The sequence below is a fragment of the Trematomus bernacchii genome, unplaced genomic scaffold, assembly GCF_902827165.1.
Source record: "Trematomus bernacchii unplaced genomic scaffold, fTreBer1.1, whole genome shotgun sequence".
NCBI lineage: Eukaryota > Metazoa > Chordata > Actinopteri > Perciformes > Nototheniidae > Trematomus > Trematomus bernacchii.
The window spans coordinates 5,094,518-5,120,420 of record NW_022987409.1 but is presented as its reverse complement, the minus strand read 5'-3'; the positions used below and the strand labels follow the sequence as shown (position 1 = coordinate 5,120,420).

At 40.4% G+C, this 25,903-nt stretch overlaps 1 protein-coding gene across 1 annotated transcript in view; it reads left to right on the top strand.

Moving 5' to 3' along the window:
- The first annotated feature begins 421 nt into the window (after positions 1–421).
- The window catches only part of med12 (mediator complex subunit 12), a 32,591-nt gene continuing 7,109 nt past the window's right edge, over positions 422–25,903 (top strand). Inside the window, exons 1-34 of the mRNA XM_034137765.1 lie at positions 422–567; positions 1,922–2,026; positions 2,116–2,307; positions 4,248–4,407; positions 4,534–4,709; positions 5,043–5,153; positions 5,459–5,731; positions 6,283–6,429; positions 7,049–7,148; positions 7,244–7,380; positions 7,548–7,679; positions 8,336–8,462; positions 8,650–8,879; positions 8,981–9,040; positions 9,147–9,320; positions 9,530–9,674; positions 11,469–11,587; positions 14,104–14,247; positions 14,334–14,494; positions 15,075–15,206; positions 15,513–15,740; positions 15,850–15,994; positions 16,288–16,408; positions 17,045–17,155; positions 17,469–17,582; positions 18,739–18,875; positions 19,475–19,654; positions 20,640–20,711; positions 20,805–20,959; positions 21,112–21,273; positions 21,878–22,079; positions 22,230–22,339; positions 22,465–22,600; positions 23,104–23,253. Coding sequence (XP_033993656.1) covers positions 466–567; positions 1,922–2,026; positions 2,116–2,307; positions 4,248–4,407; positions 4,534–4,709; positions 5,043–5,153; positions 5,459–5,731; positions 6,283–6,429; positions 7,049–7,148; positions 7,244–7,380; positions 7,548–7,679; positions 8,336–8,462; positions 8,650–8,879; positions 8,981–9,040; positions 9,147–9,320; positions 9,530–9,674; positions 11,469–11,587; positions 14,104–14,247; positions 14,334–14,494; positions 15,075–15,206; positions 15,513–15,740; positions 15,850–15,994; positions 16,288–16,408; positions 17,045–17,155; positions 17,469–17,582; positions 18,739–18,875; positions 19,475–19,654; positions 20,640–20,711; positions 20,805–20,959; positions 21,112–21,273; positions 21,878–22,079; positions 22,230–22,339; positions 22,465–22,600; positions 23,104–23,253 — 4,950 coding nt within the window. The 5' untranslated portion in view covers positions 422–465. The remainder of the gene's footprint in view (positions 568–1,921; positions 2,027–2,115; positions 2,308–4,247; positions 4,408–4,533; positions 4,710–5,042; positions 5,154–5,458; positions 5,732–6,282; positions 6,430–7,048; positions 7,149–7,243; positions 7,381–7,547; positions 7,680–8,335; positions 8,463–8,649; positions 8,880–8,980; positions 9,041–9,146; positions 9,321–9,529; positions 9,675–11,468; positions 11,588–14,103; positions 14,248–14,333; positions 14,495–15,074; positions 15,207–15,512; positions 15,741–15,849; positions 15,995–16,287; positions 16,409–17,044; positions 17,156–17,468; positions 17,583–18,738; positions 18,876–19,474; positions 19,655–20,639; positions 20,712–20,804; positions 20,960–21,111; positions 21,274–21,877; positions 22,080–22,229; positions 22,340–22,464; positions 22,601–23,103; positions 23,254–25,903) is intronic.

Genomic DNA, 25,903 nt, shown 5'->3' with positions numbered 1-25,903 from the left:
ACCATAGCCGTCACTATATCGATATAGATAGTGGTCTTGGTATTTGGTAGTGGTGTAAAGTACATACTGAAGTACTGTACTTAAGTACAATTTGATACATTAAAGCTTCAATAATTATAATTTAAAAAAATGTAATTTATATATTATTCTGGAATGGGAGAATCTGAGTAGTTGGTACTTTAAGTGTATTCTGATATTAATACTTTTCACCTTTCACTTCAGTATCATTTTACTTGTAACGGAGTATTCCTGTACTCTGACATCTACTTTTACTGAAGTATAATATATGAGCACTTCTTCCATCTCTGGTATGTTGCGTTTCTTTGTATCCCCCAGTTCTACATGTGTTTTCCCTGGCTCTTATTTTGAAGTTCGGGGACGAAGCCTCGCCGGAAATGAGCTCCGTTGTTGTAGCTCTGCTCAGGCTGCTGGGGAGGAGGAAAGCTCTGGCTGTGATGCCGCTGGATGATGGCTGCTTTCGGGATCCTAAGTTACGAACACCGGCCATTGAAGCGGCCCCGACTCGGCCCTCCGGATGTTTATCCACAAGATCCAAAGCAGAAAGAGGTCAGAATTTACGATTTGCGGTCTGAAAACTACAATAACAAGGATTTTTGGAGAAAAAATTCCAGCCAAGAAGCTGCTCAAGCTAACAGAAGCTAGCCTGTGTAGCTAACAGCTATAGACGATTTGGGCCTAGCAATAACAATGAACAGCACCTAGTTGTCAGTTTGTTAGCTAGCTCGCCACTTGGAAAACAACCGGTTCGTTGGATAACATCGTTTGCTAAGCTAGCTCTCGGTTGGTAGATGCTATTCGGTTTGATACAAATTGCAACCAGCATTTAGCTTTGTGATGGAGAAACAATTTTCTTTCTTGATTGTGCGTGACTGGTTAATTGTTTGTTCGCTTGATGTTTTGATCCAACCAGTTGACGTTAGCTTAACCTGCACAGCTAACCCTATGACCTGCGAGCTGTACATTAATTTAAGATTAATTATCTGTGCTCAGTTTAAGATTGGAGTTTGGCCTAGCTGTGAAGAGCTGCTAGCTCCTGATCTATAATTAACCTTTGCTTATCCAGGTCACACTCCAGGTTTTTCCTTTTCAAAAAGACAAATTCTCTCATTTGTATATAACTCTCATTTCTCAATTGAAAACTGTAAACTCAAATGTACATTTTATATTGTATTCAGTGTTTACATTTTGTGAGATTGATAGGCTGGCCTTTAATAATGTACACTGCCTTCAGTCCTGTATATTTATATTGTGTAATCAATAGATATGCTCTATAGATATATATCCTTCACTATTGATATATATATTCCCTTTTTTGTTTATCTTTAACTGCTGATATATGTATCTTTACTGTTTTTATTGTGTTATATTTTGTATGTATTTATTATTTGATTGGGCAATGTCTTATCTACTTGCTGCTATATATAATCTAACCTAGATGATAGTCTGTTGATGTAGAAGGAACACTGACTGCTTTACCTTTGGGGTTTTGACAACGGTGATGCAAAACTCTAATGATGACAACATGTCATTATAACTGCGTCCTTTTGACACCAGCAGTCTGCAGACCAAATAAGGCACATATGCTGATTTTCTCCAGCTAACCCTAGTCTGGCCTCAGAGATGATGAGATAATGTACATCAACAATATTAACTTTGCATAAAGGCATTTATTTTTCAAATTGGCATGGCTTTATTTTATATTTTAGCAACAAAGCAATTCAAATGTTTTCTCATAAAAAGGCATTTATTTACAATAAAAATGGTTAGTAAAGGGTCGAATGGAATAAGAAAAATCATAAGGTAAACATAGAATTAGACGGGTTCAAAATGCAAGAATTTGTATGAATTCAGTTCATAATACATAGATTTTAATGTGCACTAAAATATGTTTTACTTTCAGGATGAGTTGACTGCACTAAATGTGAAACAAGGATTCAATAACCAGCCAGCTGTCTCTGGTGATGAACATGGCAGTGCCAAAAATGTCAACTTTAACCCTTCAAAGGTAAGGACTTTAGCTCAAGACCTACACTTTATGCTACTTCTAGTTATTTATATATGTTTGATTTAACCATCATTTATGTTTCCCTACAGATTAGTTCAAACTTCAGCAGCATCATCGCAGAGAAGCTGCGGTACAACACATTTCCAGACACAGGGAAACGTAAACCACAGGTCAACCAGAAAGATAATTTCTGGCTCGTCACAGCAAGGTCACAAAGCTCCATCAATAATTGGTTCACGGATTTAGCGGGAACTAAACCTCTGACACAGCTGGCTAAAAAGGTAAGATCCATGCATAAGTCTATAAAGCCTTTTTTGCTATATTATGTATTTTCTTTGTGTTAAACTGCCTGTATACTTTGCAATACACTGGCCTCCTCTCTGCTGTGCTTTGTTTGGCTGGTTCTGGTGTGATTCTCTTCACATCAGTCTGTTTGCTCTGATTTCCTACTATTTACATTTGGAAGGGACTGGGATTTCACCGAAACCAAAAATCTTCCAACCATGTCAATGACAAAGGAAATAAACCATAGAAAATATAACTGGTTAGAGTACATAAATAAAATAGCCATTTTAGCTATATGATAACAATCACTGATAAGATACGTATTTTAGTATATAAACTGTCACATCCTACAAAACAAATGAAAATATGTTTATTTTTGGTTTTGTCTGTCATGAGTTAGTTAGTGGCTGCCAAACCAAGATTAATACAATAATAAGATGCTAACATGTTGGATTCAAAGCTAAAGGTAACATGTTACCGTTCCTAACTGTTGCTACTTTAAGTAAAAGATGCTACAATGCTATCCTGCTGTTGTCACAAGGCTAATAGCATACCGTTTCGCATTAAAAGTGTCTTTATACTGAAGAAAGTTATCCAAGACTAATGATGTGAAGATGTCCTACCCTAATCAATCCTATAGAAAACATGATTTAGTGTTTGGACGTGTAATGAGCATCACAGCCTCAGGAGGGACGCTAATGTTACTGTATACTTCTATACACACTATACCTATAAATAATGCAGATATATCAGTGCACATTAATTGTACAAACACCTCTTTTCTTTTTGCAACGTCTGCTATAAATCCCTTATTGTCTCTGAGCAAGGCTCAATAAATGTTTGCTGCAGGGACAGCCTGGGCAGATGTTGCGAACAGATTAGGTGAGGAGGGTCCTGAAGTGTATAGCACTGCTTTACGTGTAATTACTGAGAAAGCCAAAAAAGACAATGAACGTATGCGGTGATAAAAATGAAGAATTCCCCTGGACGGTTACATTTTACCATCACAAAAAGAGAACAATGCAGAAAGGGTAAGTAATGCAGCGGTTTTTTTTTACTTCTCGTTAAAACAAGTCTATTGTTTGTCTTGTTTGGGTGTATTGACCCAAAATACAATGAATGCTGTTGTTTGTTAGTGGAAACAGGTTTTATTGCTGTGTGTTGTTTATTTTTTGACTTGGAAGTCTCTTATTAATAAATTGTCTAGTAAGGTATTTAATTCATTTTCTAACAAAAATTGTTTTACTCTGTAAGTTCTCTTAAGCAACAACAAATAGGTATTTAATTGTTAATACATCAGTTTAAATTAGAGGTGAGCTTTCTATTCATAAATGTATGAAAGCTCTGTATCATTTACAACTATGCAGTAGTTCATGTATTTTCTGTTGTTCCTGCTTACGTTAGTACATACATGATGTATACATATTTAAATGTTTTCTCAGTACAATTAACAATGTTCTTTGTTTATTAATTACTTTGACGGATCACTTTTTCAGAAGGACATCAGTTCCAGATTTCTCCTACTGGAACTACTCTATTCAGACCACAGAAGAAGTAACATCAGGAAGTCAAAGCAGATGTGTTTGATTGATTTGTCGACTCCAGATTTTTATTTGAAACGGAAACAGGCAATGTTCGAAAGGAAATAAAATAGCAGACAATAACAGAATTGAGACAATTTAGAAGTAACATACACCGAATGTATTTGGTTTATTTCATTGTTTGATTTTCCCCTTCCCTTTTAGACCTGTCTATTACCTGTCAGCTGTTTGGATGTTGTCTGTATTTTGATCTTCAAACTTCTAAATAAAGGACATGACCTCGTGTTTCTTGCAGTTATTTTTTCCTGGTGTTTGTGTTGATTGTGGACGAATTCCTTGTGTGTTTGCATTGATCACTCAACATTACTGATGTACATGAAATGTCTTTGTCCCAGGTTCCAATCTTTAGCAAAAAGGAGGAGGTTTTTGGATACTTGGCCAAGTACTCGGTCCCTGTCATGCGCTCGGCATGGATGATCAAAATGACCTGTGCTTATCACGCAGCCATCACAGAAACTAAAGTCAAGAAGAGGCATGTGATCGATCCCTGTATAGGTAAGCAAGAGAACAGAATCGCCTGTTTTGAATAAGTGTTTTTAGTTGTGTATCACCCTTTGTGCTCCCCTTCTATGGGTCATTAGTTATTCAAGTTCTGCTTTAAGATGCTTTTTTTGTGTGTAGAATGGACTCAGATTATCACCAAGTATCTGTGGGAGCAGCTTCAGAAGGTGGCCGAGTTTTACAGACAGTTTCCCAGTCAAGGCTGCAGCTCCCCCCTCCCCGCCACCCCTGCTGACGTGGAGACAGCCATGAAGCAGTGGGAATACAACGAGAAGCTCGCCATGTTCATGTTTCAGGTCCGTTCACATGTTTCAGCTGATACATAACTTGAATCAACATTTTTTTTCCAGTGAAACATGATCTTTTTGTAAGTTATTGCTGTGCTGAAAATAGTGCTAGGGGCATTTTGAGACATAGTAAGTAATATTATTATTTTCTCTATGAATTACATTGCATTTAGCGAGAGTAATGAAGGAAAAAATGCATCTTGGATAACATTACGTTTCTGATTTATGTTGTCCAACTCTGCCTCTGCATTTTTTCCCTTCCTGCTCCCTTCATCCCTGTAGAGTAGACACATGTTCATCTACTTGACATTAAGATGCACTTGTGTTGATTTCTATCTTCAGGACGGTATGTTGGACAGACATGAGTTCCTGACGTGGGTGCTGGAGTGTTTCGAAAAGGTCCGACCTGGTGAAGATGAGCTTCTCAGACTTCTCCTTCCGCTTTTACTACAGGTATTACTCCCTCTCACCATTTCATACCCTAACCCTAATTGCTTTTGGGAAACATGTCCTGCTGCTTACCATTCAAGCAGTTAGTCACACACACTTGGTGCTGTGACAGACTTCTACAGCTGTCAACACTTCATCATGCACCAGTTGCGTGTCTTCGTCCACGGCACTTCAGTGGTGTTGACCTTTGCTGACAGATGCTCACCGGGGCCACAGCCGCTCATCTTGTTTCTCCCTCCAAAGTTGAGTGATGTTAATGGACACTGAGTGCTGGGGGTAATGCTGTGAATCTCTCTCTCGCCCCGCAGTACTCAGGGGAATTTGTACAGTCGGCTTACTTGTCACGGAGGCTGGCTTACTTCTGTACACGCCGCCTCAACCTGTTGCTAAGCGACGGGAGCCTAGGACCCGGCACAGGAGGGCATCCAACCCATGGCATGTTGACGCAGCAAGGCAACGCCCTGCCCCCAACGCCCACCTCGCAGCCGGCCGGAGGAAACCAGCTTCAGACGGCCTTCACAGACTTCTACATCTGCCCGCAGCACCGGCCCCTGGTGTTCGGCCTCAGCTGCATGCTGCAGGTATTCATTGTGACTCATGTAGGAAAAATAAGACAAAACCTTAGTTCATTCACCAGGGTTCTTACGGTCATTAAAAACCACCTGGAAAAGTCATGGAAATTCAAAATGCTAATTCCAGGCCCTGGAAAAGTTATGGAAATGTAACTAAAGTTGCATCAAATATAATTTATATTTTATCTAATCGCCGAAATAGTAATACTATAATGATAATAAATACTGTATTGTATAGTAATGAAACGTAAAATGGCATTTAACTGACGAGGTATTTTGCTGGTGAGAGATTTGAGTTGCTTTAGCATGTAGAAACTAGTAAGCCTACTATTTGATTTGTTTTAGATAGGCACAACATGTTTCATATGCAGACCTTATTTTCCTGTTCCATGTTAAAATAAACCATTTTCAGTGGTACCGCTGAGAAAGAGTAATTTTTTGGTCATGGAAAATGAGGTAAAGGTCATGGAAAAGTCATTGAAAATCATTGGTGAAAAAGTGTATGAACCCTGATTCACCTATTTAATATTCCCCCCCCCCCCCCCTTTTTGTCCTATCAGAGCATAGTGCTGTGCTGTCCCAGTGCTCTGGTCTGGCATTACTCCCTCACAGACAGCAGGAACAAAACTGGTTCCCCCCTGGACCTCCTGCCCATCGCTCCGTCCAGTTTACCCATGCCCGGGGGCAACACTGCCTTCACACAGCAGGTACCTCCATCTCCACTCACTGTACATTTGTATTTCTTAGTTTTTTGGCAATTTTCTCAAAGAAGCAGTACAGGGTAATAGATTTTTCCCATCACACTCCAATTTGTTGTGATCAAAAGAAAACCATATACACATACTGTACTGTCCTTCCTCCTTTCACAAATCTATGTATATATGGACATAAAAGTGATTAAAAGAAAATGGGTACATATATAATAATGTCCGTATTCTTCCCTTAACCGTTGCAGGAAATTACAGCTAATGACTGTTGAGTAGTTTAGAAATCAAGAGGAATTGATGTCATACTCTTAGCTTACTAAAAATATGATTTTAAATCAATTCTCCCTACGGGATTTCCAGCTGTTTTGAAACCTTTCCAGTTTGATTCAGGGAATAATTGCACCATTGCAAAAATATGAATTGCATTATGGAAACTGAAGTTAAAAATAAGAAACTAAGACTGTTTTTGACTTGTTATGCCCAAGTTTTCCTTCCTAAAATAAGTTTGTCCCCCTTCTGCCAAATGCATTGCGTGGAGAGTTGACTTCCCATTACAAAGGTGGGGTTTTTCTTGAGGGGTCAGGATAACGATTTCTAACCCTTTTTTATTTTACCACAGGTTCGAACAAAGTTGAGAGAAATCGAGGAGCAAGTGAAGGAGCGAGGCCAGGCCGTGGAGTTCAGGTGGTCGTTTGACAAGTGCCAGGAGACCACCGCAGGTTACTAACCGTTCCTATGTTTACCGCTCATGAGAACAGGTGTGTGAGGACAACAAGGTCATTGTTGGAAATAATTCTTTGTTATCTGTTGCCAGGGTTCACCATCGGGAGGGTTCTCCACACCCTGGAGGTTTTAGACAACCACAGCTTTGAGAAGTCTGACTTTAACAACTCGCTGGATTCCCTGTACAACCAAATCTTTGGCTCGGGTCAGAGTAAAGAAGGACATGAGGTAAATATTGATTCTTTTTTACCCTTTTCATATTTTCGACAACTGTAAATCCTGAGATATGTATATACGTTTTTTTTGTCCTGCTGTGATCAACAGATAATGAAATGTGGCTACAAACCTCTCCATTTTTGCAGGATTGTCTTATAATAACACACGTTTCTGTCCAGATGTCGCCAGATGATGACGCCGTGGTGACCTTGCTGTGTGAGTGGGCCGTGTGCTGTAAGCGTTCGGGCCGACACAGAGCCATGGTGGTGGCCAAGCTGCTGGAGAAGAGACAGGCTGAAATAGAAGCAGAGGTAAGAGAACCATTAACCTCTGTGTGACTCCGAAAAAACTGTTATCTCAGTGATTAACTCAATTACATTTCCTATGCTCTGGTAACAATGTAGCTAGTTGAACTCTGCCAAAAACAGATTTTTTTTCCTCAGTGGATCTGTCCTACTATATAAGTCTATAACCAGTCATTTTTTGATGTAATGTCTACATGTGGTACAATGGGTCAATGACCTAATTACAACAGGACTTGCTGTAGACAACTCTAAATCTGAATAAGAGAACTGTGATAATGTGTTTTCTACATTGAGCTAGGGCTGCTCAATTCATCGTATTTTAATCGCAATTACGATTTTGGCTTGCAACGATTATGAAAACAACATAATCGAAATAAAACGATTTTTTTATTTTTTATTATTTATTTTTTATTTTATTTTAAATTATTATTTTTTGTTTTAGTTTTTTCAGTTGAATTATACTTAAAGTTCAGGGTAATCAACTGTTCACATTTTTTTTTTTCAATAAATTAATGTTTTAAAAGTAAATGGATAATCGTTTTTAATAATCGAGATATCAATTATTGACCCAAATAATCGAGATTATGATTTTTGCCATAATCGAGCAGCCCTACATTGAGCACTCACCGGCTGTTTTCTGTGCGTTATGTGTGTGTTTGCAGAGGTGTGGTGAGTCGGAGGTGGTAGATGAGAAAGGCTCCGTGTCATCCGGCTCCCTGTCAGCGGCCACAATGCCAGTGTTTCAGGATGTCCTGCTGCAGTTCCTCGACACTCAGGCCCCCACACTCAGTGAGTCTTTTTTCCTACATTTCCTGTGGTTGTGATTGTCAAATGTGTCATCTTGATCTGATATTAAAGGACTTTCATATCCCTTTGTCTTTGCCTCTTATTTCATTACCCAGGGCATATTTATTATAAATGATTTGGCTATGGGAACCTGGTATTAAATTATTCAAATCTCTTTTCCCCTCTGCAGCGGAGCCTGGAAATGAAAGTGAGCGTGTGGAGTTCTCCAACCTGGTGCTGCTCTTCTGCGAGCTCATCCGTCACGACGTCTTTTCCCACAACATCTACATGTGCACGCTCATTTCCCGCGGCGACCTGGCTTCTGACTCCCACCTGCCGCGCCCGCGCTCCCCCAGCGACGAGCCCTCCGATGAGTCAGAGCGCAAGGAGCAGGACGCAGGCAGCAATGTCAAGATGGAGGCAAGCATCTGCTGTTAGAGTGTCATGAGTCATTTGTGCAACAGTACTAAATCACAAGCGTGGTGTAAGAGGCTAACGTGAGGTCGTTGCTTGTTCAACAGGATACCGGTCTGTCGGAGTCGATGGAAATCGATGCCAACTCCAGTGCTAATTTTGACGAGGTACACAAATCATTTAACGTTTCATATTTCTTGGTTTCGTTTCAAATTAGAGTTCTTTTTTTATTTTTTATATGGAATTCCTCAAGTTATTAAATTTGCCTTGCAGATGTTCTCCCCTCCGATGCACTGTGAGTCTAAGGGGAGCCCCTCCCCCGAGAAGCCCGCTCCAGAGCAGGACAGCAAAGTCGGCATTAAGGACAAAGGCTTGGACCCGGCCTTCCCTCAACTGTATGAACAACCTCGCCACATTCAGTATGCCACTCACTTCCCTATTCCTCAGGTAAGAGAGCTCACTGCGTGGAAATTAAAAAAGAAATGACAAAACAAACTCCTACATATTTGTATGTTTTCTTGAGATAGCAAGGTTGTGGCTGCATTCCAAGCAAATGTCACAATTATGTTGAATGTATTCCTCAGACCTTCTGTTTGTCCTGCTCTGCTGCATCCAGATAATGAGGCTCTTCTCTGTGTTTTTGTCATTGCTCTCAGGAGGAGAGTGCCAGCCACGAGTGCAACCAGCGGTTAGTGGTCCTGTACGGCGTCGGCAAACAGAGAGATGAGGCCCGACACACTATCAAGAAAATTACCAAAGACATCTTGAAGGTGCTGAACCGCAAAAGCACAGCAGAAACAGGTAAATGTTCAAATCTATGTTATCAGCTTTGACTGATAGTGTAATCTCTTTTATTTATCATTTACTCATGTTTTACATGACCTTAGTTCTAGGCATGCAGTTTGTCTGGCTCCTAACTGCAATTTAAGATTAATATTCAGTTTCTTCTCAGCTACTTTTCATGTTTAATGATACAAATGTTATCAGTTAAATAGCGTTGACGTTTTTAAATATGTTCCCTGGATGCATAAAGTCTCAGGAAAGAGATAATGTGTTACCCAGGGTTCTTACGGTCATTAACAACCTGGAAAAGTCATGGAAATTCAAAATGCAAATTCCAGGCCCTGGAAAAGTTATGGAAAACAATATTTTTCCCAAAGTTTTGGAAAAGTCATGGAAATGTAACTAAAGTTGCTTCAAATATACTTTATATTTTATCTAATCGCCGAAATAGTAATACTATAACGATAATAAATACTGTATCGTATAGCAATGAAACGTAAAATGGCATTTAACTGACGAGGTATTTTGCTGGTGAGAGATTTGAGTTGCTTTAGCGTGTAGAAGCTAGTAAGCCTACTATTTGATTTGTTTTAGATAGGCACAACATGTTTCAGACCTTATTTTCCTGTTCCATGTTAAAATAAACCATTTTCAGTGGTACCGCTGAGAGTAATTTTTTTGGTCATGGAAAATTAGGTAAAGGTCATGGAGAAGTCATTGAAAATCATTGGTGGAAAAGTGTATGAACCCTGGTTACCAGACAGCAGGTGCTTTATTGTATTTGGATGTTTGTTAAACATCATTCAAATGCAGGCTTTCTGACTCCAGCTGTTATCATCCTGAAAAAAATCTTTCTCCTTTTGAACACATTTAATTTGTATTCCCTTTCCTCTTATCTGCCCTTCTTAAGAGAACACGCTCCATTTTTTTTATCGACCCCAAGGGGGCTTGCATCACTCAATCTTCTCTCCGACCAATTTCTATGCTAACATCCCTCATCTCTACAGCCATTTTATCTCTGATACCTGTGACCTTATTAAGGTGATTTGAGGTTTTCCATCTATAAGTGCATAGATTGGAGTGTCTTGTATCATCTTACCGCATCTGTGTGAGCTGATGACTTTCAACAATTCTCTTAACCCTTAGATACACGAGTGACTGGACCCCACACTCTTCCATAAGTGGGTCAAAAAGGACCCGTATTAGAATAATATGTGTTTTTATGCCATTTTTGTCATTTTGGTTAAGAAAAATCACTTGTATAATATTTAGTATTATATTTTGGTTCACACTAGAAATATTTTATATTTAATTTTTCACTATTTATAATTTTAGGCATTTCTTTTACATTTTGAAAAAAAAACGAAATTCAATAGAAAATGCATGCGGGTCATTTTTGACTTGGGGTAGTAATACAAAAACTACAATTTCTTAAAATTTAAATAAAACATTTGAATGGCATGATATCCAAAACATGTTTTTTGAGGAATAGCTGGAATATGAAATGATAAAAAAAATGTAATTACAAAGATACTTCAAGAAAACCACCTCACCGGGTCATAAAAGACCCACTTATTCATCTAAGGGTTAAATGAAAAGCACAATTTTCCTTTACTTTAAATGCTTTTACAGCGGTGTCTTTTATCAGTGAAGCTTCAAATCGAAGGAGGCTGGGAATAAGATAACAGACCATTGGCCTAACTCCATTTCATGGCTGGCCTGCTCGACAGACTGGAAAAAATACCGCTGACCAGTTATGAGTTGTTGCTCCCTCTCTTATCTTTCATTGTCCTCTCTTTCCTTTATACGCAGGAGGGGAGGAAGGACAAAAGCGGAAAAGGAGTAAGCCCGAGGCCTTTCCCACTGCTGAAGATATCTTCGCCAAATTCCAGCACCTCTCCCACTTTGACCAGCACCAGGTCACCTCCCAGGTCAGATCAGGGAAACCCTTTCTCTCATGACCTCGTGTGTCTCATGTTTAAAGGTCGCTACACACCCACCTGAGACCAAAGAACGTGTACCGAAGGCGTCCCGACTTTTACGTCAGCTACGTCGCCCGCTACGCCGCCCGCCTACGAACACACCGCAAATACTTCAGTCGACGAGTGGCAATAACTGTCCTTACCAGCAGGCAGCGGTAGTGTGAACAGACAATCAGAGTGATTGCTTGGGCCGACTTTCTCTGACCTCCCGCGGCCGATTCAACATGTTGAATCGGCCGCGGGAGGCATCGGGAGGTGTGAAAAGGTGCCGTAAAGAGACGACGGTGCGGGACATACAAACCTGAGTAGGGCGCTGCGAATGCCCGACTGCCTCTGACGGCCTCTGACTCCCAAAATCGGGCTGGTGTGTCCGGGCCTTAAGAGTATGTGGGAATATGTTAATTATTTAGGGACTAACCACAGGGTTGATTAATGCAAATAACTTTAGCAGCCTAAAATAAAAGAGCTCCCAAGGTGACTCATTTGAATTTAAATGTGATTTGAATATATTTGGATTTCTCTTGAGATGCCTGAATACAATTTGAATATATAATGCACTTGGGTGACTGTCACTTAAAAATGCAGCAGGCTGTAATGGAGAATGTCGTTGATGCTTATATCAACACTGTCAAAATTACCCATGGATTATATAATAAGAATTACTTTGCAATTTAAAGTAATGCGCAATTTAATTTGCATGTTTAAGTTCCTTTAATTAAAGCACAGCTAACGGCCATCCAAGGGTCAAGTCTCTACGGAGCAATACACATTTAAACATAGTTGCTATGTTTTGTCTTTAAATAGTTTATGTATAAGAACAACTTTTCAATAGCACTAAAGTTAGGGTTGTCACTTATATTTGTATTAAAGGGGACCTATCATGCAAAATGCACTTTTTGATGTCTTTTATACATAAATATGTGTCAGGGAACTCACGCAGCGTCAGAAAATAAAACCCTCTCTTTTTTCCTCCGGACCCAAATCTCTAAAAACGGGGCTACAACGGAGCTGATCCAGATTTGCGTCCGATATGACGTAATATCGGAAATGTAGGCTGGCTTTACACCCACGGCCTTATCAGAAACGTTGCTATCAGAAACAATGCCCGACTGTTTTGGACGTAATATGGTCGGTGCATGTTTACATTAGCATCGCTAACACTCAGAGCTAACCTGTACTGCACAGAGCATGTGTGTGAAGAAGCAGGAAATAAAAAGGAACTCACCTTGTGGTATAACCGGCAAGAGAGAAAGCCTTTGAGCTCCATACTGTTTCAGACATAATCCTTGATAATCCATGATATGGCGTTTCATCACGGCAGTATTTAGTTTAGACAGTAGCTGCCGGGTCCCGCATGAGCTCAGCCCCCTCCTTTTTTATTTTGTATCAATATCTTTTTTTTTAAAGCTTTATACCCCAAATCAGTGCTTTTGAAACAGGAAGTGAAATAGAGGGATATGAGGCATGGCTAGAATGGGTGATCTGTTTGGTATTTTGAGCAAAACACTTCATAGACATGTTTTTTATATATTTGTATATATCTGAGACCTATGCTATTGCCTAAAAATAGCATGATAGGTGACCTTTAAGTGAATAGTTTTTCTTTTCTTTTTAGCTTTCTTGCAGGGAGTTAGACGAGAAGAGTAAAACAACTCTCATCAATCTGTTAACTTTGAAGCTACAGCTAAAAGACCTTTAGCTTAGCATAAATACTGAAAACAAAGCAAACCGCTAGCCTTCGTCTGTCCAAAGGTTACAAATCTGTAGTCTTGGAAAATCTTCACAAACTTCAAAATGTTTAACTGAGAATAATTGCTTTTTTCAGGGTTTTCTGCTGTATTTTTTTTTTCCGGACAGCCTTGTTGATGCGCAATTAATTTACTGTACCTGGCTAGCGGATTCCCCCTGTTTCCTGTCTTCATGCTAAGCTACGCTAATGTGCTAGTGGCGTAAACTTCATTAACAGAGTGGTGTTTTCTCATCTAAGTCGCCAAGAAAGCAATTTATGTATCCCTAAAATGCCAAACTATTCCTTTCACTATTCCTCTGAATAATTTAATAAATCAGCATTTTATTGGAACTCCTGGAAGTGAAATAAACCTGTTAACATAACATTCAAATTGATATGTAGTCAATACACTCTGTTATTTAATCAGTTATTGTTGGTTTATAGAGAAAGAGCCACGTTTTCTTACCCAGCGTTATCACTGTCAGTGAAAATGAACTTGTTAAAAGTCCTTTTTGGTTCTTTCTGCCTCCATTTGTCCTGTTTGTTTTTGCTCAAACAACATAATTCCAGTGGCTGACAAAATATTTTGGCATCGCTTAAATACTTCTGCTAAATGGAGTCAGTGTTGGAGCTCCGCTGAATGGCAGCATATGGTTCTGTCGCAGCCCAGTGTCAGAACAAGGACTGAAATATTGTTTGGCATTTTGCATGCTAATGATGTTTTGTGTGTGTGCAGGTGTCCCGAAATGTGCTGGAACAGATCAACAGCTTTGCCTTAGGGATGTCCTATCACCTGCCTCTCGTCCAGCACATCCAGTTCATCTTTGACCTCATGGAGTACTCCCTCAACATTAGTGGCCTCATAGACTTTGCTATTCAGGTACTTCATCACATAAATCCAGATAAATCTCTGTTTTATTCACAGTTGTTTATACAATCCACTGACTGTTAGTGTGTTTTTTGTAGCTTGTGAATGAGTTGAGTCTGGTGGAAGCCGAGCTGCTGCTGAAGTCCTCCAGCCTGGTGGGCAGCTACACCACCAGCCTGTGTCTGTGTATCGTAGCTGTGCTGAGGAGGTACCACTCCTGCCTCATTCTCAACCCTGAGCAGACCGCACAGTGTGATGGGTACGTCACTTACACGCATGACATGCTAGATATTAGTTTATGCCTTAATCTGGGACTTGTATGGTTTCGTAGTAACAGAGATTGAACCCTAAAGGGATGTTTACAACAGTACATTTAAAGTTCTAATTCAATTAGTAAAAACTATGTTTCGGGTTGTAATGGCAGATTAACTAATTGTTAGTGGTTTGCTTTCTCTGAGCCTCATTCAAGCGTCCTAAATGAGGATTTTGATTGTCACAGGATTGCTGACATGGCACTTCCTGCACCAGCAGTTGTTTGAAATGCTGGTAATTTAGAAACTAAAGCTGATTCTGGCTTAAGCGTTCGCTAAATGCCTACGGTGTTACAGAGAAAGAAAGCTCATATAAAGACTCTAATTAAAGTAATCGTAATTAAATATGAAAGAAGTGCTAATAAAGAAACACTTAATGCTAAGCTATGTTAGTCACTGATGGCTGGAGCTTCATACTTACAGATATGAGAGTCGTTTCAGTCTTCTCAACTAACTCTGAGCAAGAAGCCAAAAAGCATACCACACATGTCTGACTTTACCTTTAAAACATGTGTTTGCTGTTCTCAGGTTGCGCATCGTGGTGAAAACAGGCGTGAACCCGGCTGACTGTTCCTCTGCTGAGCGCTGTATCTTGGCGTACCTGTACGACCTCTACACCTCCTGCAGCCACCTCAAGAACAAGCTTGGCGAGATCTTCAGGTACATATACATTTCACCTATATGAAAATAAATACCACAGGATAGATGTATTTTTTGGAGAAGGCAATGTCTGTAAAACCTTTAATTTATCATTTAAATTAATTTTTTTTTAACATTTATATGCATTTTACATCTACACATTTGTATAATATTTGCAACCACTGGTCCAGGTTTTCTTGTAATTGCTTCTATCGATCAGTTGTGTACAGTTAATATACTCTCTCCAAACGTTTTTGTTGTCTGTGTTTAACTTTCTCTGTTATCAGTTCGATAAAACCCCTTATTCTCCCCTTTGTGTTCCCTCAGTGAGTTCTGCTCCAAAGTGAAGAACTCCATCTACTGCAACATCGACCCTTCAGACTCCAACATGCTTTGGGATCCTGTGTTCATGATGGAGGCCATCGCCAACCCCTCGGCTCACAACTTTAACCACTCCATGGTGGGGAAGATCCTCAACACCAGCCCGGCCAACCGCTACAGCTTCGTGTGCAACGTGCTGATGGATGTGTGTGTGGACCACAGAGACCCTGAGAGGTGCGTGCTGTTAATGTCATTATGTTGCATGTTGTTTATGGCTCTGACCGCTTCACGTTTCCTCTCGTTTGTGGACTGTCCTTATATATATCGTGTATTGATCTTTCAGGGTGAACGATATTGGGATCCTGTGTGCAGAGCTGACGGCGTACTGCCGCTCTCTGAGTGCAGAGTGGCTCGGGATCCTCAAGGCTCTCTGCTGCTCCTCCAACAATGGCAACTGTGGCTTCAATGACTTGCTGTGTAACGTAGATGTAAGTTGTGGTTTCATAACTCTCTAGATTGGATTTGTGATGCAAAGGTCCCAAAAGAGTAATTGTTGCACCTATTCTTTATAAACTATGGCTGTTACTATTATTTGCGCTAACATGGCTGAAAAGCAGTTCAGTTTTCAGTTTCAGTTCAGTCGGCCAAATATGTTTTTACTTTTACTATCACTCTGCCTTTAAATAAATCATCATATTCCCGTATTTAGTAGTTCTCTGATTACAGGAGATTTATTAATCCTGCATCATAATTTATAAATCTCCTCTCTGTTCTCCTTCAGGTTAGCGATTTGTCCTTCCATGATTCCCTGGCAACCTTCGTAGCCATTCTCATTGCGAGACAGTGCCTGCTCCTAGAAGACCTGGTTCGCTGTGTGGCCATTCCTTCTCTCCTCAATGCAGGTACGGATATTTTAATCTCCTCTCATTACACTACACATTGTAACGTCTCCTTGGGGTCCTTGGGTTAAATCGGATAAACAGTTGCGCAGAAAAAAGAAGGACATACATACATACATGCATACAGAGACTTCCATTTTATCCGAGTGCATCAGCTTGGCCTGTAGGCAGGAACACCCGGCTGTATAGTGCATTACTTCTGTCAGAGAGGAGAGTTAACGCAGCGTATTTGATCTGGATCCATGAAGCCTCGTTGCGTTTTGTGCGCTTGCCAGAGAAGTGCCTCCCTCTCCCCACTGTTAATCTTTTTCCTCCCAGCTTGGAGACAAAGCCCCATTCAGCCGTGCCGTTTGGTTGGGTTTGGCTCATTTTATAACACAACTACACATGCCAAATGCCAACAGCTCTCTCTCTCAACAGCTTGTGGTAAACGCTTTGTTCTCACTTCCTCTTTCAGCTCTATGAATATTCCACTTTATCCTCACTGATGATAGGTCTTATATCTAGGACAAGGTTTAAATGTAGACGTGTTACTCTAATGTGTAGATTGTGTAGCACCTCTAGAAATGTGACCCCAAGATATTTGATGTTAAATAATTCAGCGCTAATTAATACATATGTGTTCCAAATCTCCCTCAGCCTGCAGTGAGCAAGACTCTGAGCCGGGGGCCCGACTCACCTGCAGGATCCTGCTGCACCTCTTCAAGACGCCGCAGCGCAACCCCGTCCCCCAAGATGGTGTGAAGTCAGGTAGGAAACACAACCAGAATAGTTTCCCATTGTTTCAACCCGTCTTATGTTCCTGCCTTGTTCTGAAAAGCATGAACTTTTATCTTACACTGGTGTTAGGCGTGTGGCGCAGTGGGTTGTGCGTTGGTGTTCGGATCAGGGGGTTCAAACCCCACTGCAGTTAGCATGTCGTTGTGTCCCTGGGCAAGACACTTCACCCCAAATTGCTCCTGTGGGAATTGTCCACAGTATTGAGTATGTAAGTCGCTTTGGATAAAAGCGTCTAACAAGTGACATGTAATGTAATGTAATGTAATGTGTTATGTCTTTGCAGATAAATCCTCCGTTGGTATCCGGTCGTCGTGTGATCGCCACCTTCTCGCTGCTTCTCAGAACAGCATAGTTGTTGGAGCAGTATTTGCTGTCCTTAAAGCAGTCTTTATGCTGGGTAAGAGTATTTGTAGTGCTGTCATTCCAACAAGTTTAAGGTCAGAACCTGTTGTGTGAAAAACCGACGATGATAAGGATAACGTTAGATGTTCTGCTGTCCTGTTTTCAGTGGCCTCATGTCAGGGTTTAATGGAAATATCGAAGGGTTTGGATGGTATGCGATTTTTATCGCGTTAAATTGATCGGGGATTGAATACGCTGTAAAGCAGGGCTATTCAATTAGTTTGGAATGGGGGGCCGGTTGATGAAAATGATCCAAAGCAAGGGGCCGGGAAAAAGATGGCTTGAAATATGAGCAATCATATTAAGAGCTTCAGATACAGTAAATACAGCATAGTGGAGTGCATATATTGTGTTTAATTAAATCAAACAACATAGCCCCAAGGCCTTTATAGAACTAAATGGCAAGTTCAGAACTCAGTAGGCCTACATGTGAAGCTAATTTAACCCATCAACATCATTTCATTTGATTCAATTTAGGTGAAATGATCTGTCACTACAGTAGCTAGTAGGTGGGTTCGAAACCCGAGCCCGCAGAAGTTTTCAGGCAATGTCTTTCCCTCTATCTCTCAATGTAACACCCTCTCTGGAATAAAGGCACTCTGGCCCAAAAAAGAAATAAAAAATCTTTAAAAAAAAAGAAAAGTAGATTACTTTTTAACATTATACTCAAAGGGCCAGTAAATATCATCCCGGGGCCGGATTTGGCAGCCAATTGAATAGCTCTGCTGTAAAGCATGCCACTATTGTAGTAAAGTGAAAACAACATACAGAAATGAACATAAACATACAAATACCAGACTCACACGATGTTGCTATATAAGATTTATGAAGACCTTTTTTATTTATTTTAAAGTTTATTTTTCACTAAAAGGATGTCCGAAGATGTGTCTACCTTTTTGATTCGAAAACACAAATGTATAAACATGTAAGGATGAGTGATCCTGTATGTTTTAACTGCCATGAAATCCTATTAGGCATATTTCATTTCATTTTTATATTGTAGAAAAAATATCTTGAATGACAATTATGTGACCTGATAATTGTGACATTACATTTCATATCACCCCGTGCCTAATTAACACAGTGTGAAAACCCTGTATGCTCTATCTATGATATACCGGCTGGTGACACTAATCCTCCGTGTTGTTTAGGTGATGCTGAGCTGCGAGGCTCAGGGCTGTCGCACCCGGCTGGCCTCGACGACATATCTGAAGGGCGCAATGTCTCCATAGAAACGGCCAGCTTGGATGTTTATGCAAAATATGTTCTGAAGACGATCTGCCAGCAGGTGAGAATATAAGCACCATTCATAGAACAAGACATGATTACGAACATAACATCGTTAAAATGTTAAATAGAAAATTAATTAATCTGAAACAAATAGCTTTTTACCGCACTGAGCTAAGCATGCTTCCTTTTACATGTCTCGTATCAGAAATGTTGTTCTCTCCGTCTAAAAGATTTTGTGGGAACATGAACAATGAACTTTCTATTTTTGCTCACATAAGCGCTCCTGCTCTTCTGTGCTATTTGTATATGCAGCTAGCCATATAAGCATAAAAAGTGTGAATGAGATCATTTCTGCACCAGATGTCACTTATGGCACATAGATACGAAGGCCAAAAAGAGAACTGGCAGCAGTTCTGACGTCTGGACTTACTCTGAGACCTCAAGAGACTTCAAACACATTTCCAGAAGAAACTCTGGCAGTTCTATTCCTGAGAAATGTCCCGTTTTGTTTTCATCACCACCCATCCGGCTTACGTAAAGCCTGTTTTGCATGACTCATGAGTTATGAGTTACTTAAGCTGGAGGGTCATTGAAGTTTTTGACCTTTGTCACATTTCTCACTCTTGACACATATTTCTCCCTCGTTGTGTCTTGCAGGAGTGGGTTGGAGAGCGCTGCCTGAAGTCTCTGTCTGAGGACAGCAGTGCGCTCCAGGACCCGGTTCTGGTGAACATTCAGGCCCAAAGGCTCCTGCAGCTCATCTGCTATCCACACCGCCAGCTGGACAGTGACGAGGGTGACAACCCACAGAGGCAGCGAATCAAACGCATCCTACAGGTCAGGAATAATCTCTCATCGTGTTTGAAATATATTTCTATTTTTGAATCAATAAAGATGATTTAGTTCAAAAAGTATGCGAGAGATGTGTTGGTTTTAAAAACAAAAGGGTAAACCTTGACCTTGGTTATTCTCTTAATATAAAAATAACTTTAATCTGCTATGAAGTTGCCCCTATTGACTCTTTGTGAGCTGTGATGTTTTGCTGCCCTCTCCTGGCTGACTCAGGGACCGACGAAATGTTTTCACCTGTGCAATAAACTGTGAATAGAGAGGCGAAGTCCCGCCCATCTACCTTATTTTGGAAAAATTATGTATTGAAGTCAATGGGGAGAGAAAGATTATCTTTCGATCCCGTTTGAATTGTGCCACGAATTAAAATTAAAAAATAATTTCCATGTCAAAAAAGTCACAGTTTGTCGTAAAACTGTTGAAATATAAGACTATGAAAAATACGTAACTAGAACGACTACAAATCCCAGAATCCCGGTCCTGCATGCTGGCTCTTACGGAACCGACTAACTCCCCTTGTGTGTATGTCCAGCTCTCAACATGCCCAGACTTGTAGTGATTTTCACTTCTTTTAATACTTTCCGCCTCATTCTGAAAGAAAGAAGTGAAATGTGCCAACGTGACGGCCGTCTTGGTGTGTGGTGCGAGACGGGAGATGTAGTTCATTGAGCGGTTTCACACAAAAAAAAGTGTTACTTCACAGTTTTACAACACATTTAAATGTGTTTGACTTGCAAAATTATCTTTTAAATTGACAAACATCATATGTGTAATTCGTGGCACAATTCAAACGGGATCCAAAGATAACTTTTCTCTCGCCATTGACTTCAATACATACTTTTTCTGAAATAAGGTCCCATGGAGCTCCCCCGGAAAGGGAGGGACTTCGCCTCTCTATACTTATAACTGGATGTTGAGAAGAAAAAGGCAGAAAACATTCATGATTAACAGTATTTTTCCTTTTATTTCGTAGAATATGGACCAATGGACGATGAGACAGTCGTCCCTGGAGCTGCAGCTGATGATCAAACAGAGCACAAACAACGTAAGTAGCTGTTTTCTATTCATCTTTTGAAGAAGAAAATACTACACGTCTTCTTCAAATGGAACTGACAAACCCTCATTTATTTTCCAATAGGAGCTCTACTCACTCTTGGAGAACATAGCCAAGGCCACCATAGAGGTGTTTCAGAAATCAGCAGAGATGAACAGTAACCCCTCAGGGAACGGAGCAGCGGCACAAGGTGGCTCCGGATCCAACAGCACCACGAGCAAGATGAAGCCAATTTTAAGGTATGTAGGTTGAATTACTCATTTCGACGCCATGTAAATGTATAATCTCATACATCTTTGGCAATAGATCAGACATTTTAAGCTTAACACTTTTTTGGCTTGAAACTAAGTGATGTTGGAATCTAACATGTGGTGTTTGCACTGTGCTGCAGCTCCTCTGAGCGGTCAGGTGTGTGGCTGGTGGCTCCGTTGATAGCCAAGCTGCCCACCTCAGTCCAGGGTCACGTACTGAAGGCAGCAGGAGAGGAGCTGGAGAAAGGACAGCACCTCGGCTCTTCATCTCGCAAGGAGAGGGACAGGCAGAAACAGAAAAGGTTGGTGGCACATTTCTGTAACACTGTAATAAATGAGATTATATTTATTCTGGTACAAGAGGAAATGTTTTTGCGAATAGAGTGGCTATAGAGGTTGCAACAAAAACTACCTTTGCTTATTCAGGGTGTCCGCGGGGTCTTAGAAAGTAAAGTAAAAAGTTGATAAATCCATTTAGCGAAAATTAAGTCTATTCAAAAGTTATAAGTTATAAAGGTATATAAATTGTCCAAAGAGGTTGTATTCTACAGTCTGCCTGAATGTCATCATTGCGTAGGTGTGTAGTGTGCTTCTGTGTAGTTTATTTATGGCATCCCGTTGGATTTGACGTCATCTGAACAGGACATCGCACGCTCACTGCTTGATAGCGCGCGAAGGTCTGTTTACGCCGGTTGTTAAACAACATCGTTGATATAAGGAGGAAGGACAATCAATACTGTATATAGTAAATGTGAGGTAAAGTGTGTCGCCAATGTAACCGGTTAAAACTCGAAATGTATAATGTATGGAAAGGGTCTTAAAAAAGGTCTTAAAAGGTATTACATTTGACTTCAGGATTCCTGCATATACCCTGTTATTATTTACATTATGTGTTTCCCTTTTCAGTATGTCTCTGCTGAGCCAGCAGCCATTCTTGTCCTTGGTGCTGACCTGCTTGAAGGGGCAGGATGAACAGAGGGAAGGCCTTCTCACCTCCCTTTATAGCCAAGTGCAGCAGATAGTGACCAACTGGAGAGAAGACCAGTACCAGGACGACTGCAAGGCAAAGCAGATGATGCACGAGGCTCTGAAACTGCGACTCAATCTTGTAAGAACTTCTTCATCACCACGACCAGCTTTACTGCTAACATCCCTGGCTATATAGAATGTTAGACTAAGTTGTCATGATTGTGTACCAAACATTAGATTTGATTAAACATGTAAGGAGACTCAACAGTATTTCTTCTCTCCTAACAAGGTGGGGGGCATGTTCGACACGGTGCAGCGCAGCACCCAGCAGACCACTGAGTGGGCGGTCCTACTTCTTGACATCATCAGCAGCGGCACGGTGGACATGCAGTCCAATAAGTGAGTGTTGACAAAAGAGACACTTCATACATTATTTCCCTGATTGGACACTTTGGTTATTATTTTCCAGTTCAATTATCCGTCACTTGATCTGCATGGCTCTTATGTTTGCGTCTCTCCAACAGTGAGCTCTTCACCACAGTGTTGGACATGTTGAGTGTTCTGATTAACGGCACGCTGGCTGCTGACATGTCCAGCATCTCTCAGGGCAGCATGGAGGAGAACAAGAGAGCCTATATGAACCTGGTCAAGAAGCTCAGGGTAAGAACAGCACAACCTTTTTTTAACCCATAGCCAAGGTGTGTAAAGATATGGTCCTATTTCGAAGATGTAGTGCTTATGTTGTATTTACAGTTGTTGCTGTGCAGTTAGTTTTTTTTTGCACATTCTGTTTTGAGGCAGGTATTCCTGCATAGTTGCAGACAAATATTAGGGTACACGCTACTATAAGTAATATACTACTTGTAGAATCATTTCAGTGGTAGGTTGTTTCTGACTCATGTGATTTAAACATTTACAACAACTCCAAAGCATTGTAAAGTCCAAGAGAAAAAATATAGATAGAAGTTCACAATAAAAAATGTCTAACAAAAGACATCTTTGAACTACATATGTCTTGATCATTCGATTAACCTGCATGCCAGCACGTTTTTTTTTAAATAATATGCTAATGTCTAAATGAGACGAAAACTGAACTTGGTCATTGTCGAGTCCTTTTCATGAACATTTTACATAAACATCCTGTTCTTACTTTATTTGTACAGAAAGAGCTTGGGGATCGGCAGTCGGAAAGTTTGGAAAAGGTTCGCCAGCTCTTGCCACTGCCCAAGCAAACCCGTGATGTCATCACCTGTGAACCTCAGGGCTCACTGATCGACACCAAGGGGAACAAGATCGCTGGATTTGAGAAGGAGGTACGTGGTTCCTCGCACGCTGATGTGACTTTACATCTACTTGCAAAGTGACACACATCAATGACATCAGTATGATTTGTACTTTACAGTGAAACTAGAATGTTATTTATCTAGTAAACTATATTATGTTGCATTGCTCACTGTTCAAAATGATTAAGTAAATGGTTAAGTCAGGAAAACAATATCAACTGTTCCCCTTATTTATACGGTGGCTGAGAGGTGCAATTACAAAGTGTGAAACACTTTAACAAAGCTTGAGACAAATTTACATTTTATAAAACAAAATTACATTAGCAAAACACTTTTACCAAAAACGATTTAACATTAACAAAAACAAATTAACAAGTGTCGAAACACTTTAACATTTCCCGAAACACTTTAACATTTCCCAAAACACCATAACATTTGCCGAAACACTAACATTTGCCGAAACACTTTAACATTTCCCAAAACACTAAAATTTCCCAAAACACTAACACTTGCCGAAACACTTTAACAAACTAGAGAATCAAACCGGAAAGGGAATGCCCATCATACCAGAAGTGACGTTAAGTGATTGACACAAACTTAAGTTTGTTTTGGCAGATAGACCGCCGGGTACCTATGGACGGTACGAGTGTGTTTATGGTCGTTAAACATGTTTTGTCCGTTCTGTGGAAACCACCTGGGCCAAGTGACATGGTTTTGCTCATCACGATATACTTTCTCGTGCGCAAGAGATACGTTCTCGTGCACACGAGAAAGTTACAGGTTCGCCAAGTAGGAAGTGGAGCTGTGTTTACCTTCATTAGACAGCTAAAGAGCGACTGCAGGCTGCTTCGTTATAGCCACACACACCTCTACACACACACACACCTCTACACACATCAAACTGCCCGATTATTACGCCTTATTATTCTATTTATGAAGGAGATGTCCGGTCACCAGGGCGTGTGTGTGACACTGGCATTTGTTTTCAGAAGATATTAAGATACTGTCGTCCGTTCCGGTACTGTCGTCCGTTCCGGTACTGCGGTCAACTCAGCCGTCTCTCGCGTATGCTTGGTCAAATCAGCAGCTCTTCATTTGTGAGTGCGCGATTAATTGGGACTTTACGGTTATCACCGAGAAGCGGCACTGACGCTAGTACAAGAGTAAAATAATGCATGTTTTTTTCTGCTTTATTTGCGATACAAATAATTTGTACCATAAGTTCTTAATAAAACTGACACTGTTTGACTCAGTCCTAGTTTGACTGCTACCAACAATAAAATGAAGTACTTTTACTGTGTACTTTTTCAGTTATTCTCTGTCAAGCTCCCGTCCTGAGTACAATTATTCATGTATTCTGCTATATTTGATGAGGGATAAAAGGATTTTTTGCAAAAAGTTCTACATGAAATTGATACTGTTGGACTCAGTCAGTACTAAGTACTACTTGGACACTAGCACAAGTACAATCAACTACTTTTACTGTGTACTTTTTGATTAATACTCGGTCAAACTCCCGTCCTGAGTACAATGATTCCTGTATTGTATATGAACTATGAATTATTGTACTCGGGACAGGAGTTTAACCAAGTATTACTCAAAAAGTACACAGTAAAAGTACTTCATTGTATTTGTGGTTGTAGTCTATCAAGTACTGAGTCCAACAGTACCAATTTTATTAAGAACTTATGGCTAAAAATCATTTTATTCCTCATCAAATATAGCAGAAGTGGCTTGAATTTGTTCTCAGGAGGGGAGTTTGACAGAGAATAACTGAAAAAGTACAGAGTAAAAGTAGTTCATTTTATTGTTGGTAGCAATCAAACTAGTACTGAGTCCAACAGTGTCAGTTTTATTAAGAACTTATGGTCAAACATATTTTTATCGCAAATATAGCACAAAAACATGTATTATTTTACTCTTGTACTAGCGTCAGTGCCGCTTCTCGGTCGATTACCGTAAAAGTGGCGATTAATCGCGCACTCACAAATGAAGAGCTGCTGATTTGACCAAGCGCGAGAGACGGCTGAGTTGACTGCAGTGTTCCACTGCACTCCGATAGCACTGAGCACTACATCGAGATTAAGATTAAACACATTTATTTCATTTGGGAACACACACATATACCTATGGAGTTGGCCAGATGTGTGTAAATTACTGTTTATGGTCATTTGAAAACAAATGCCGGTGTCGGACATAACACACACGTCATGCACCTTGTGGACCAGACATCTCCTTCATAAATAGAATAATAAGGCGTAATAATCGGGCAGTTCGATATGTGCGTGTGTGTGTGTGTGTGTGTGTGTAGAGGTGTGTGTGGCTATAACGAAGCAGCCTGCAGTCGCTCTTTAGCTGTTCTAATGAAGGTAAACACAGCGAAGGCTGTGTGTAAAAGGCACAGCTCCACTTCCTACTTGGCAAACCTGTAACCTTCTCGTGTGCACGAGAACGTATCTCTTGCGCACGAGAAAGTATATCGTGATGAGCAAAACCATGTCAACCATGTCACCAGGTGGTTTCCACAGAACGGACAAAACATGTTTAACGACCATAAACACACTCGTACCGTCCATAGGTACCCGGCAGTCTATCCGCCAAAACAAACTTAAGTTTGTGTCAATCACTTAACGTCACTTCTGGTATGATGGGCATTCCCTTTCCGGTTTGATTCTCTAGT